The sequence below is a fragment of the Cheilinus undulatus genome, linkage group 13 (genome assembly GCF_018320785.1).
Source record: "Cheilinus undulatus linkage group 13, ASM1832078v1, whole genome shotgun sequence".
NCBI classification, from domain to species: Eukaryota; Metazoa; Chordata; class Actinopteri; order Labriformes; family Labridae; genus Cheilinus; species Cheilinus undulatus.
The window spans coordinates 48,357,254-48,371,183 of record NC_054877.1 but is presented as its reverse complement, the minus strand read 5'-3'; the positions used below and the strand labels follow the sequence as shown (position 1 = coordinate 48,371,183).

The 13,930-nt window shown below is 39.6% G+C and overlaps 1 protein-coding gene across 2 annotated transcripts in view; it reads right to left on the bottom strand.

The window, feature by feature from the left end:
• Positions 1–13,930, bottom strand: part of LOC121520454 (prohibitin-2-like) — a 36,142-nt gene that overhangs the window by 16,385 nt on the left and 5,827 nt on the right. For both annotated transcript variants that reach the window (XM_041803912.1, XM_041803911.1), the window contains exons 2-7: positions 10,006–10,135; positions 9,672–9,756; positions 6,571–6,650; positions 5,717–5,901; positions 4,663–4,792; positions 2,030–2,133 (exon numbers count right to left, since the gene is read on the bottom strand). In XM_041803912.1, coding sequence (XP_041659846.1) covers positions 2,030–2,133; positions 4,663–4,792; positions 5,717–5,901; positions 6,571–6,650; positions 9,672–9,756; positions 10,006–10,135 — 714 coding nt within the window. The remainder of the gene's footprint in view (positions 1–2,029; positions 2,134–4,662; positions 4,793–5,716; positions 5,902–6,570; positions 6,651–9,671; positions 9,757–10,005; positions 10,136–13,930) is intronic.

Genomic DNA, 13,930 nt, shown 5'->3' with positions numbered 1-13,930 from the left:
TGAGAATTTTGGATTACATGATTCCATTAATGGTTGGATATCTTTCCACAGGAACACTTTATCAAACTTGATGTTGCACTGATTGCAAGAACCAGGGTGGACGCCGATACAGATCAGAGTTTATCCAATAGGTCACATCTTCAGTGACTCAAGGAATCTCTGAATCGGCCATTAGGAGAACTTTGACAATCTGTCTAGATTCCAAGTCTCTCACATCCATCTCAGGTCTGAAACAGCAGTGCCAGGTCTGAAAATGAACCAATCAGCATCATCTGAGAAGAAGAGGCATCAGCTAAAGGTGGCATTTAAGCTGTACTGGAAGCCCACAGCAATGATTGCCAGAGGTGTAGTGATTAGTTTGGCTGTAGCTGTGGTATAACAGTAGATTTTATCAGATCTGGACAGCTTTTCCTATTACTAGAGGAGCAGAGAGCCACACTGAAACTTTTCTTGGCAGAGAAGATTTTCAAGCACTTCTCCTGACCAGCCTTGGCACGACCAAAAGCTCCAGGCAGCCGAGCTCCCGTTAGGAGTTTCACATGCCTATCGCCTCATTTTGTCTCGTCGCTCTGATTGGTCCATTATGACTGTGACAGACAGAATGTTCATCCAATCACCTACTAAGTATTTTTGAAAAGTCCTGCCCCTCCTAAACACTGTTTATGGGAGGTTTTTCAGATGAATGTGAAAATATCCATGCAGTTAATCTGTGAAACAGTCTATCTGGTTTGCCCGGTTAGTCAGGAGTTCTAAATACCAGCGTTAAATTAACGCAGCAGATAAAACATCTGCGGCTGACATCGGTTCATGCCCACATGATTTGCTGATGTTTGTCCACAGATGATCTGACTGATGTTAAAACAATGTATCTGTGCATGTCTAGTGCTGGTATTGCACTGCAACATGACAACCTGATTATCAGGTAACACCAGAAATTCAGAGAACTTCTTTAACAGGATGTAAATTCACTGAATACCTACTAATGGTGGGTTTTTGAGGTTTTGTGGAGATTTAACATTAAAATAACCCTCAAAAATACCTCACAAGAAGCAAAAAAAATCGCTACAGGTTTCAGTAGATTGTGGCTTTTTCTGAGTTTTGATGCTACACTCCAAACTTCCAGGTTTCAGGCTGTATATGAAGAAAAACAAGTTGTAATTGTTATTTCAAAAACATTTCTGGGTGAATTACTGTCATGGAAAAAGGTGCTTTATGAATATGATAGAAAGTTCTCGGGTAGCGCTCTCACGCCCTGCACGCCTGGAATGAGCTGCAGGGCGTAATTAACCTGGAATCTTTACCTCCTCCTGACATGTTCAAAAATAATCTGAAATCAGTTTTTACACTGCAAAGACGTTTAAAGAGTGACTGCATGAATCAGTCTTCATGCAGGCTCTGTGGTTTATGATCGTGTTTTTTTACCTGCTTTAAGCTCCTTTAAATCTGACTTTTATTTTAGTTTCTCCAGCTACAAGGATTCCCGGCTGTATTGGAGCCTTTTTGTTTCTTGAAGCGATATTTCTGCTTGAATTAACGAGCAGTAAAAGAGAATCACATCCGCCTGGATGATCAGACATGTAAACCGTCTGTTAGACAAAAACGCCTCGAGGACGCGACGGCGGGTTCAATAAAAACAGTAACAGCATGTCAGCCGTGACCTTCTGGAGACACGGCTGCTGTCAGCGCTGACTCAAACATATTTACTGTTGATTTATCTAAAAATGCTGTTTCACTAAACCTTTTCTGACCCTGATGTTTAGCTTTTCATCATTAAATCACCTCTGAATCATAACTCTTTGTCCACAATTATTAAAACATCTAAATATTGATCACACCTTTGACTGAAGAATGAGCTTAAGGGTTTATTTCTGTACAAGTTCTTGTTTTTTCCTCCTCAAAGAGTCTGCAGACTTACAGGAAAAGAACATAAAAGTAGTCACTTCTTTATAAAGCCATCTTCCTCTTTTTAAATATTTTTATTTACGTCCTAAAAAGCAGAGTTTCCAGGACTATTAAAGTCTCCTCTCACCATTTTAGCAGCCTGAGCTTCTCCCTCAGCCTGGATGATCTTCTGTCTCTGGTCCTGTTTGGCCTTCTCTACGTAAAACTGGGCTCGCTGTGCCTCCTGCTGGGCTGGAGAGGAATAAAAACAAACACATCAGTCTCATTCACTCTATTCACTTTTGTGTTTCAAAAATAAACATTTCCAGAGTAAAATAGAAGAAAGACAAAAAATTCTCCATGCAAGAATAACATGACATCTTGAACCCTCAGAGCTCACAGCTATTTTTTTCACCATCATGTCTCGTCTGGACTTTTTTTCTTTAAAAGCTTGTAAAACATCAACCCTGTGGTGCACAGTCAAGCTCTATACATCGTTTTGTCCAGGACAACCTGAGCTTTAAGAATATATCTACTACAGTAATGTCACTTGAATTCTGAAAAAGTTAAAGGACACTAAAGACAAAAGAACAAAAAAAAAAATCGGAATTTGAAACTCAGAGATTTTTATTAATAACACACAGAAAACAGAAAACTAACGGTTTTCAAAATATCCGAATATATACAAAGAAAAGTCCATGCGCTTTTTTTTGCACTTAGATTCATTTGTGCCATTCCTCAAAGCAGTACAGACTACAACTCCCACAATGCATTGCAATAAACAACATTGCAATTCCCTGGGCAAAAAGCCAAAGTAAGTGATCGAAAATGGATTAAAAATGGATAAAAAGACGCTTAATATCAAATGTAACGTTGTGGATTCAATCTGTAAAGACCCAGAGAAGTCACTGACGTTCCAGGCTCGCTAGAATGGCGTCCTTTGGGGCTACAGAGACATCGAGGATAGCAAACGAACGGCAGGAAAGTCAGCTTTCAGAGGGGAAAAAAAGTAAGGGGCTATGACTTATGGTTCAAAAGTTATTAACGTTTTTATAAACGGTGTCACTTTTTGTTATTTATGACAACACCATCCTCCGAGACCCCTAAAAGTCAGCCTGGGCTCACTAGAAAATGTTCTGTAAGAGCTACGAATGCATGGAGGATGTAATCACAAAGACCCAATGGAGGGTTTTCAGATAAAAGAACAATCAGGTGTCTACGACCTACGGTTCAAACGTTACTAAGTGATTTATAAAGGCATGTGCCTGGTACGGATCTGTGCTGCATGAGCTCTAAGGGTTAAAAACCTGCAATAAAAATATGAAAAAATGTCTGAAAAGACAGGATGAAATTTAGGAACGTCTACTTACTTTATCTTTATGACCAAATATTCTTAAAGAAGTATGACAGAAACCTTTGAAATGTCTACAGTGCAAAGCTTGTACCCTTTTTCTATGTTTAGATGCCTGACTGGGTTGACATGACAGAGATTGTGCTCTACTGTCACTGCGTAAAAGAATTAGAGCTGCATCTCAGAATATTAGAACAGTGGTTCTCAACCGTGGGGTCAGGACCCCCTTCGGGGTCGTGAGACACTGCGAGTATTTTTTAAGTTAAACTGTTGCCACTTGGCACCAATTATGTCACATTTTTTACCCCTTTTCATCATTTTCTCACCAATTTTAACACATTTCTGCCATTTAACACCTGTTTGCATCAGTTTTAAACTCTTTCCACCCATTTTTCTGCCCATTTTTACCACTTCCAAACCAATTCTTGCCACTTAAGCTTAATGTTGCCTCTGTTGCCTCATTATTGCCTCTATTAAACCCTTTTTACACCCAATGTTTCCCATTCAACTACATTTCACCATCTGATATGACCAATTTTGGTAGTTTTAACCAATTTCTGCCTATTTTTTCTTTTTCAGTTAACCCTTTTTGCCAGTTTATATCTATTTTCCCATCCCATTTCAAAAATTTCCACCCATTTTTGCCAATTTAAAGGCATTTCAGCCACATTTGAACTCATTTTTGCCACTACCTATGCCCATTTTTGCCACTATTATCCAATTTTTGCCACTTCTCATCCATTTCTGATACTTTTAAAATCCAACTTCACAACCTTTTCCACCATTTTTTGCCATTATTGACTCATTTTAGCAATTTTTAAACATTTTCGTTCTTTTTTTTTTTGACAATAAGGATTTATATTTTTTAGGAAGGCCTTTTACTACACACATGAATAAATATATTTGTTTCTTTGAGTGGTTATTAACCAGGTTCAATATAAAATATGGTTATCACAGCTTAACTTTACAATAGACCATGGTTTTGCTGACCTCCATGGGCCCCCAGTTTTGCTCGCCTATTTCCCCCCCTTATGGACGGCCTTGTCTCCACATGACTATTCTTGAACGTGCATGGCTGTGTTCAACCACCTTCAGGTACAGTGGGGGTACAGTGGAATTTTTACCACCCTCCACATCAAAATGATGGACAGAAGAAAAGTCTAGCATCACCTCTGCCTGGTTTGTCTCCCTAAACCGTCAGGGGGGCGTGACCCAATTCAAAACAGGTCAGGTTTATAGAGTGTGGCAGCTCTATCCGAATTATCCTGATCTCTCTGCTGGTTAATGAAAAGTCCATTAATTCTCAACTATAACCACGACCAAAGTAACACTGGTGTTTTCTTAAAACCTCATGTGTATTTCTGTAGATTTGAACAGCTGTTTTAGTTACTACTCAGTTAAAACTCATTTAACATCCTGCTGGTACTCACCAACTTGTTTGGCCTCGACGGCGGCGGTGTACTCTCGGCTGAAGCTCAGCTCGGTGATGGCCACGTCGTCCAGGATGATGTTGAAGTCTTTGGCTCGCTCAAACAGCTCTCTGCGGATCAGCAGAGAGACCTGCAGGAAGGTGGGATGGTTTTAAATGACAATACTTTAATCTTTATGCAATGAAGAGTGCATCTGTGTGACTAATTAAGTATTTTTTAAATTTAAACTTAGTGAATTGACATTGTATGATGTAACAGTACTTCTTTTCTTCAGCACTTCCTGCATGACAATACTATGACTTGGGATATGACATTTTCATATTACTGCATCGCCAATCTGGGGAAAAATAAATATTAATTTGATGAAGCACAGATGAAGTGTCCCTATTTGGAGGTTTGAGATATGGTAACCCTAAAACTTCCTGTGTCATTGTCACGTTTTTAACCCCAGGGTCGTCTATTCCAGTGGTTTCTACAGTAGAGGTCGCTTTCCAAAAACAGAAATTTAAGATGATTTAAAGAGGTCAATTTTATCCATTTTTATAAAAATATTGTTATGTAAGTTCAATTTGAAATAAAAACGCAGCTATTATGTGAGACAGTGCTTAAATGTAAGTAAAATGTGCAAAAACGACCTAAAATGTATATTTGTACATGACGCTTTGAGCATCCTTGTACGCTTTAACCACGTCCAGGGAAGGTGGCGGTCCCTGGCACTGTGATTTTGGGCGTCAGTGGCTAAAAAGTTAGGGTCCCCCTGGTCTATTCTGATGTAAGGACCAGTGCCAAAATATTAAAATGACTTGGCTTCAGTGCTGCCTGAAAGGTTTAGATTCTTTTTGGCGACACAGTCTCAGTGTTTGTGATGTTTTACTAAAATGCTGCATTATTTCACTGCCATTAAATGATAACTGTAATTAACCAGTATTACATTTTCTTCAAACAATCAAGGTTTGCTAAGAAGCTGCAGAGCTGTAGTTGCTCATAATCTGATTTTAGTTGTAAAAATTTAGGCAGAGCTTTCTCAAGAAGCGTAAAGGTGAGTGTTTGTTACCTGGGCTCTCTGTGTGATCAGCTGGGAAGCGTTGAACTTTGCCACCACACTCTTCAGAACCTCGTTGACGATGGACGGCAGCACGCGCTCGTCGTAGTCCTGACCCAGCTGCTGGTAGAGGGTGGGCAGGTTGGACGCCAGCGGCCGGGACAAAACTCTCAGAGCGATGTTCACCATCTGGAGATCTGAGAGCAGAAAGAGACTAAACAAACCAGTTTATAGGTGCTGAACAGTCGACACTGTTGTCTAAAACACAAATGCTGGACCTTACAGACAATATAAAAAAACACAACATCTTATTTTTGAGTAAATTAATCTTTATAGTTTTCTCTGGCATAAGAGAGAAAGGCTGTATTTAATATTTGGAACAACTTACAGTGGAAAAAAACAATCATCAGCGCTCTCTGGTGGACAAACTCTAAATTACCTAAATTACTCTAAATTAAATGTTTCTCCGCTCCTTCCCCTGGTTTTCATTAGTACCACTTACTTGTCCAGCCTTTGTTGCCCTGTCCCTACTTTTTCGATATGGTGCTGCCATCAAATTCAAAATGAGCAAATATTTTTCATGAAATGGGAAAATGTTTCAGTTTAACATCTGATATCTTGTTTATGTTCTATCATAAATAAAATATGGATTTAGGAGATTTGACAATCGTTGACTTCTGTTATTTACATTTTGCAGAGTGCTCCAACTTTTTTGGAATTTCTGTCGTACATTGAAAGAAGGGAAACATTTTTAAAAATGAAAAAAACTTGCATAGGGATAAAAAGCTTCCCTAAAAAGTAAATTATCAAAAGGGGATTTAAAAGTGTAAACAGAGTTAGCCGTGTTTGTGTTTCTGGTTTCTAACCTTTGCTTCCAGTGAGGGAGGAGATCTTTCTGGGTTTAGCTCTAATGTCGTAGATGATGGGGTACTGGAACCAGGGTATCCTGGAAAAAACAAACAATCCACCACAGATGTCAGAGCAGAACAGGAAAAGCTAACCACCAGAGTATAATTCTGTTTACCAAAGGAACAAAGCACAGCCAAGTGGTAGTGATTTTAACACACTCGTAATGCTTATCTGCATTTTATATCAACAATATCAAAACTCTGGATTTCTGAGATCATGAAGTCGAGATTTACAAGGAAAAAATTATAATTTTTAAAACTTATTATGTTGTTTGCATTCATGTGATCCATGTGATTCATGTGGAGTCACAGGAAGTAAAGAACAGCGGTTCTGGGTGAATGTAAATGTAGTAAAGTTAGTCCCTTAAAGCTCTAGGTGGCGCTGCACGCTGCAGTTATCATCAGAACATTTCTACATCCACTGGCTATGGTCCCTACACTTTACAAAAAAATGATTTTTACCAAAGGCTATCTGATTTAGCTGGAGAGGAGGTGATCTAGATCGGGGTTCTCAACCTTTTCAGCCCGCGACCCCCAAAATAAAGGTGCCTGAGACCGGGGACCCCCGCTGTACCTGAAGGTGACTGAACACACAGCCATGAACATTCAAGAAAAGTCATGTGCAGACAAGGCTGTCTATTAGGGGGGAACAATGGCCCAGCCAAACTGGAGGCCAGCAAAATCCTGGTCCATTGTGACGTTAAGCTGTGGTATTTTATATTTAACCTGATTAATAACCACTCTTATCAAAGAAACAAATATCTTTTTAATTCATTTGTGCATTAAGTAGCCCTCTTAAAAATGTTAATCCTTCTGCTTAAAACAGAAATAAAATAAATTAAAAACAGCTAAAATGTGTTAATAATGGCAAAAAATAATGGGAAATGTGCTGAAATTGGAGTGTAAAAGTAGCAGAAATGGGTTAAAGTGGCAAAAACCTGCATATTAAGTGGTAAAAGGGGGTTTAAAAATTGCTGAAATGGTGTTAAAGTAGCTAAAATAGGTCAAAATTTGGTTTAATGGGATGGAAAAGTGATATAAACTGGCAAAAAAAGGTAAGCTGAGGCAGAAATAGTAAGAAACTGGCAAAAATGGGCATATCACATTGTGAAATGTGGCTTAAAAAGTTGTGGCTATAATGTGTCAACAGAGCCAACAATAGGCAGAGAGTGGCAAGATTTGATTTAGAAGTGGCAAAAATGTGTTAAAGTTGGAAAAATTGGAGGGAAAAAAGTGATGACAATGGGTTAAAATCTGGCAAAATTGGTGTAAAGCAGTGTTACTCAACCCTGCTTAAACAAAGAGCCAAACTGTTGTAAAATACCTTTGCAAGAGCCACAATCAAAGTGGTGAAAAGCGGTAAAAACGGCTTGAAGTAGCAATAAAAATAAGTTAGAGATGGAAAAAATGGTCAAAAAGCAGCAAAAATGGGGAGAAAAAGAGTCAGAAAGTAGCAAAATTGATGAGAACTTACAAAAAAATGAATAACAGGGGGCAAAAAATACTCCGAAAGTGGCAAAAAAATTAGTGAAAAGTGACCAAAATGGGCAAAAACCAGCCAAGAGAGGCAAAAATGGGACAAAATTGGAAAAAAGGGGTATTTAATGGCATACGGATGCTTAAATGGGCATAAAGTGGCAAAAAAATGTGAAAAGGTCAAAAATCGGGAGAAAATGGCTAAAAGAAGTGGCAAAAATGGGGAAATAAGGAAACAAGTGGCATTTAATAGCAAAAGGTAGCTGTAATGGGTGAAAAGTGGCAAAAAAATGTGAGAAAAGGCAAAAGTGGGGAAAAAGTGGAAAAAGAAGTGGAAAATTGGCAAAAAGTATGAAAAAAGTGGTACATAGTGACAAAAGGTAGCATAAATGGGTGAAAAGGTCAAAAACAGCAAAAAGGGGCAAAAGTTTCCCTTTTTTTAGGTTTTCTTGGGGAGCAATATTTCAAATTAAGACATAAAAGAGCCACAAATAATCACAAAAGAGCCACACGTTGAGTTTCACTGATGTAAAGTATTTAAATATTCCTAGTTTCTTTACGGCATCTGGAGACCCCCTCTCAGTGTCTGGCGACCCCAAATGGGGTCTGGAGCCCAACATTGAGAACCACTGATCTAGATCACTAACAGCTCAGTCCTGCAGACCTCCTACTTCAGGTCTAGACTGATGAAGGGAGACCAGAGCCTAGAGGAGTCTAGCGGGGCTTATCAACTACATGGAGGGAGTTGGCTCTACTCGGTGTAACTCGGCACGGCGGCCCGGTGCAGCAGGGGCTTTTTAATCACCACAACGGAGCGAGCTGATGACGTGGTGGTTTGAGCCCTCATCGATCTCATCCACAGTCTGATCTCTGCACTGTCAGATCTGATTGTCTTTACATCATTTCAACCAATCAAAGATTTTTATGTATTAAACACAGCAAATATTAATGAATAAGGTTTTCTTTGCACAAACTCGTTCTCCTATCTCTTTGGGACCAAGGAATTAAAAAATAATCATTCTGTGCCAAATAGTCTTCAAAATATTCACACATTTACAAAAAAGTCCTTGTACTTTTGGGAATTTGAAGCAGTTCCTGTCTGCAGAGACAAAGAGAGACACGTCACGGCCTCTGTGTCTCTTTCTCTCTGTTTGAGTCATTCAGGCTTTCTCCTTTAGTTTATAAGCCTGTGCACATGTGACATTCAGCAAAGCATGACGTGACGACGGAGCAGCCTGCCATTGGTTGTCACAGTCCAGTCACAATGCATTCTGGGATACAAACAGACAATATGGCAACGAGCTAACCCCGCTGGCTGCTGGGACGATCCAAAAACAGATGATAAATGGATAAAAGGAAGTTTAATATTAGAACTACTGGGGTGGATTTTAATCTTTAAAGACCCCAGAAAGTCAGCCAAGTCCCAGACTCGCCAGAAAACGTTCTGTAAGAGCTACGAAGGAATGGATAGCAACATTAGAACAGCACAATGAGGAAAAAAACAAGCAAGAGGCTGTGATTTATGGTTCAGAAGTTCAGAGATTTTTTGGGTGCTCATAGTTCTTCCTGGTGGAGCGGCGTACCTAAAGTGGAGTCCCTCAGACAGGACTGTGTCCATCTGTATCCCTCCGATCCTGTTAAAGATGATGGCTCTCTGCCCACCTTCAACTGTAAGAAACAAACAGCAGCAACAGGTAAGAATCTTAATTTCTGCAGATATAGTTGTGCAATTTAGACAGCATGCAAAGGTTTGCCTTCAACTTCTGGTAAAAACAAGAGGTTACTCAGCAACGGACGCTTAGGGCTCCTAGTTTAGTTACTGTGTTATCAAACAGGCATAAATACTGTTATATTTCTCTACTACATAAATGTAATGACAGTCTAGCCCACCCTTGTGCAGACGACATGCCTGTATACCTGTGTATGTGGCTTCCTTTACTCCATAAGCCAGAGCTCCAGCACCGAGCAGCAGTTTGACACCCAGTCCTGCTCCTCGAGGTCCTGATGACATCCTGCCTGCGATCTGTCGCAGCTGCTGAAGAAAACCCTGAAACACGAACATCTTTATTTAAAAACCGTGTTCACTAGAAGCCTTCCCTCAACCTCAGGGCTGCGACACAGGCTTTACAATCAAATTTAAGACTTACAAAACAGTTAAAGACCCAAACAAGAAAGATCAAAACCAATCTGCACTGCCTGCCTGGTTTTATGTGGTACTCAGTGGTTTTCATTTCCATTTTTCCATGTTTCAAAGCTCCATACATAACTTGCAAGCTGCTTTGTTGTCACTGTTTAAACCAGTAGTTCTCAACCTTGGGGTCGGGACCCCATTTGGGGTCGCGAAACACTGAGAGGGGGTCTCCAAGATGCCTGAAAAAGACTAAGAATATTTTTTAAATTACACTGCTGCTACTTTACACCAAATTTTACGAAATGTTAATCCCTTTTCATCACTTTTAACACCAATTTTAGCACATTTTTGCCACTTAAAACCCATTTGTGTCAATTTTAAACCCTTTCCACCACTTTTATCTGCCTGTTTTTGCCACTTCTAAACCAATTCTTGCCACTTTCTGCCTATTGTTGCCTCTATCAACCACTTCTTACACCCCTTTTGCCCATTTTAACCACAGTTATCCCATTTTTGCCAGTTTATATCAATTTTTCATCCCAGTCCACTAAAGTTTTTGCACTTTAAAGCCATTTCAGTCACTTTTTTTTTACCCTTTTATCACTTTTGTGCCCGTTTTTGCCAATTTAATCATTTTTGGTTATTTTTTGCCACTGTTAACCTATTAATGTTCTTTAAAAATCCAATTTCAACACCTTTTCCACAACTTTTTGCCATTATTAACTTATTCAAGCAATTTTTTACCCATTTTAAATGCTTTTAACAAAATGTATTTTCATTTTAAGAAGGCTATTTACTACACAAATGAGTAGAGATATTTGTTGCTTTGATAAGAGTGGTTATTATTCAGGTCTAATATAAAATATGGTTGTCACACCTTAACTTCACAATGAACCATGATTTTGCTGACCTCCATGGGCCCCAGTTTGGCTGGGTCCCAAAACCCCTCCCCCTTTTCCCCCCTTATGGGTGGCCTTGTCTGCAAATGACTATTCTTGCATGTCCATCTCTGTGTTCAACCACCTTCAGGTAAAGTGGGGTCCCCGGTCTCTGGCACCTTCATTTTGGGGGTCAGACCTCATGATTAAAACGAAAACTTCCTAAGACTGTTTAAAACAGAACAGTGATACTAAACGTGTGGCTCTTTAGTGATGATTTGTGGCTCTTTTATGTCTTAATTTTGAATATCATTCCCCCAGAAAACATTGAAAAAGGGACACTTCTCTGGCCCTTTTTCAACATTCTTTGCCACTTTACACCCATTTAAGCTACCTTTTGCCATTAAAGACCTCCTTTTTTGCCCATTGTTGCCACTTATTTTTGTCACTTTTCTCCAATTTTGCCACTTTTATCCCATCGTTTGCAACTTTTCACCCATTTAAGCCAAGTTTTGCCATTAAATACCCCCTTTTTCCTATTTTACCCATTCTTGCAACTTCTTTTTGCCACCTTTATCCCATTTTTGCCCATTGTCACAATTTTTGCCCATGATGCGCGACTCCTTTTTCCGAAATCGGAGGAGCATGGGAGGAGAGGATGAGACCGCTGACCAACAGGAGAAGACTGCAACCGAGCCGCCATTAGCCGAGCCGCGTCTCGATGATGAGGCAGAACCAAAAGGCTCCGGAAGAGTTCTTTAAAAAGCCAAGACGGATTTCATGCACCGATACAAAATGCAGCCTGTGCAACAAAAAGTAGCCTCTGTTCAAAGAGCTCCCTGTTATTTTTACCCCGGGACTTGGCCATGTTTGCATCTATATTAATGTTAATTTATTTTACTTTTAAGACAATATTTATTTTAATTGTGTTTGTTAAAACAGTATTTCAGTGTGCCTTTTTTGTAAGACTATAGTTGGTGTGTAAGTCTTGTTAATAAATGTCTTACAATAACGCATAATAGTCATAATTTCGTATTTCTGTCAACTTTTAACAGTTTGTTTTACAAACACATGGTGGGCCACCGATGGGCTGCCGGTGGCCCACTGGCGGGTTTCCCTAGCAGCCTGACCACCAGGCTTAGCAAGATTTCTGGGGGAAACCCTGATTGGTGTACTCAAATGAATCAAAAATAGATTAGGTGTCTTGTTTCTTCAAGTCGTTATTATTATCATTAATTAATGACTTCTCTTGACTTTCCCTCAGAGACTGGAGACTTGACTTAGACCAGTAAGAAGTGACTTATCTGAGCCTTAAAACAACCACGGTGGAGCCTGGTGAATCTGCTCCACTAAAGGGGACAAGTGGATCAGCTTAAAGCTCTGAAAGATTGATCTGCCTGATTACAGACATGTAATCTGCCAAGTTCAACTGCTTTAAAAGGTTACGTGCTGTTGTAGGTTTTAAAAGGGCACATAAAGCTTACTGTTAAATATACATTTTAAATATAAAGTACATGCAAAACAAAGGAATTACTCCCACTTCTGAACCCTGTTATTTGAAAAAAAGCATGCATTTATCATGCTGTAAAACTGTAACTGTAAAACAAAATTTTGTCGTTTTCCACACCAAATAGGCCGTAAAAACAAGAGGAACGGGACCTTCTACCACATCAGAGGCTGACTGTCCGATTAAAAGCATGCGCAGTAATTTGGGCACATCAGATACTGACAGAAAACAATATTACAAATCCCAAGTTTTGTTCAAGTTCCAGTACTTTTGATACCACTGAGCCTTAAAATAACAGAATTTATCAATTAAAAACGTGAGATTGAAAAGTATCAAAGCATCAGCTTCTGCTGACATCTTTCCAGATGTTCCATACAGATCAAAACGTCCAGTTATAGGTGTGTGCTCAGAGTATGTTATATGCAGATGACTTAATCTTAATGATGAACCAGTGCTTTGGTGGAACATCGGCATTGGTTGATGATGGCCCTGTGAATTTATCGGCCCATTTGAAAAAAAAATCTGAAAAACAGTTGCTAATGTGTGTCAAATATGAAAAACAGCTCTAAAGTGCATGCTGTTGTGAGGGATAATGTCACAGTTTGCTAAAATCAATGACAAACAGCACTCTGACACACCCTCCAGCTGACTGTCCAGATCAGCCAATGCATCATGTAGCATCTTTCATGTAGCCGCCATAATTGAAAAATAGGACGCTTACAACATTCTTGAAACTAATAAGTACACTATAAGGCAGGGCTGGGCAGTAAATCTGCATCTTAAGCCGAATTTCAGCCAGTTCAAATAAGAATTTTGACTTACACGACTCACTTGGAAATTGCGCCGACTTTCAGTCAGATCGTGTGTCGTTTATTGTGCAGTGTATGGGAGGACACAACCGCCAACCACGCCCTGACTTGCTGCTTCTGACTGGTCAGAAAGATTTCTGGCACGTTTATATTTTAGTCATTCGATTGCATAAACTCCACAAAGTCAGAAGCAGAATCCTCAACTTTGGGACATTTTTTTCTTTGTGACCTGTCAGACAATGTCCTAAATCACCATGAAAACGGCAGGAATGACTTTCTAATGTGAAGAGACTAGACTACTTTTAAACTAAACTCCATAGATTTTCGTCACAGACTGCCCAAACTTCAGTTATACAGTGTGTGCACTCAGGTCGTTCGCGACTGTGTGTTGTGAGCACATAAATCATGTGTAATGGTCGTGCATCATAAGCACTTCAGACGCATGCATGAGCTTATGTTCTGCCGTGACTGTTAGAGAGTTGACTGGGAATCACAAGTAGGCCTTTCAGACCGGCAG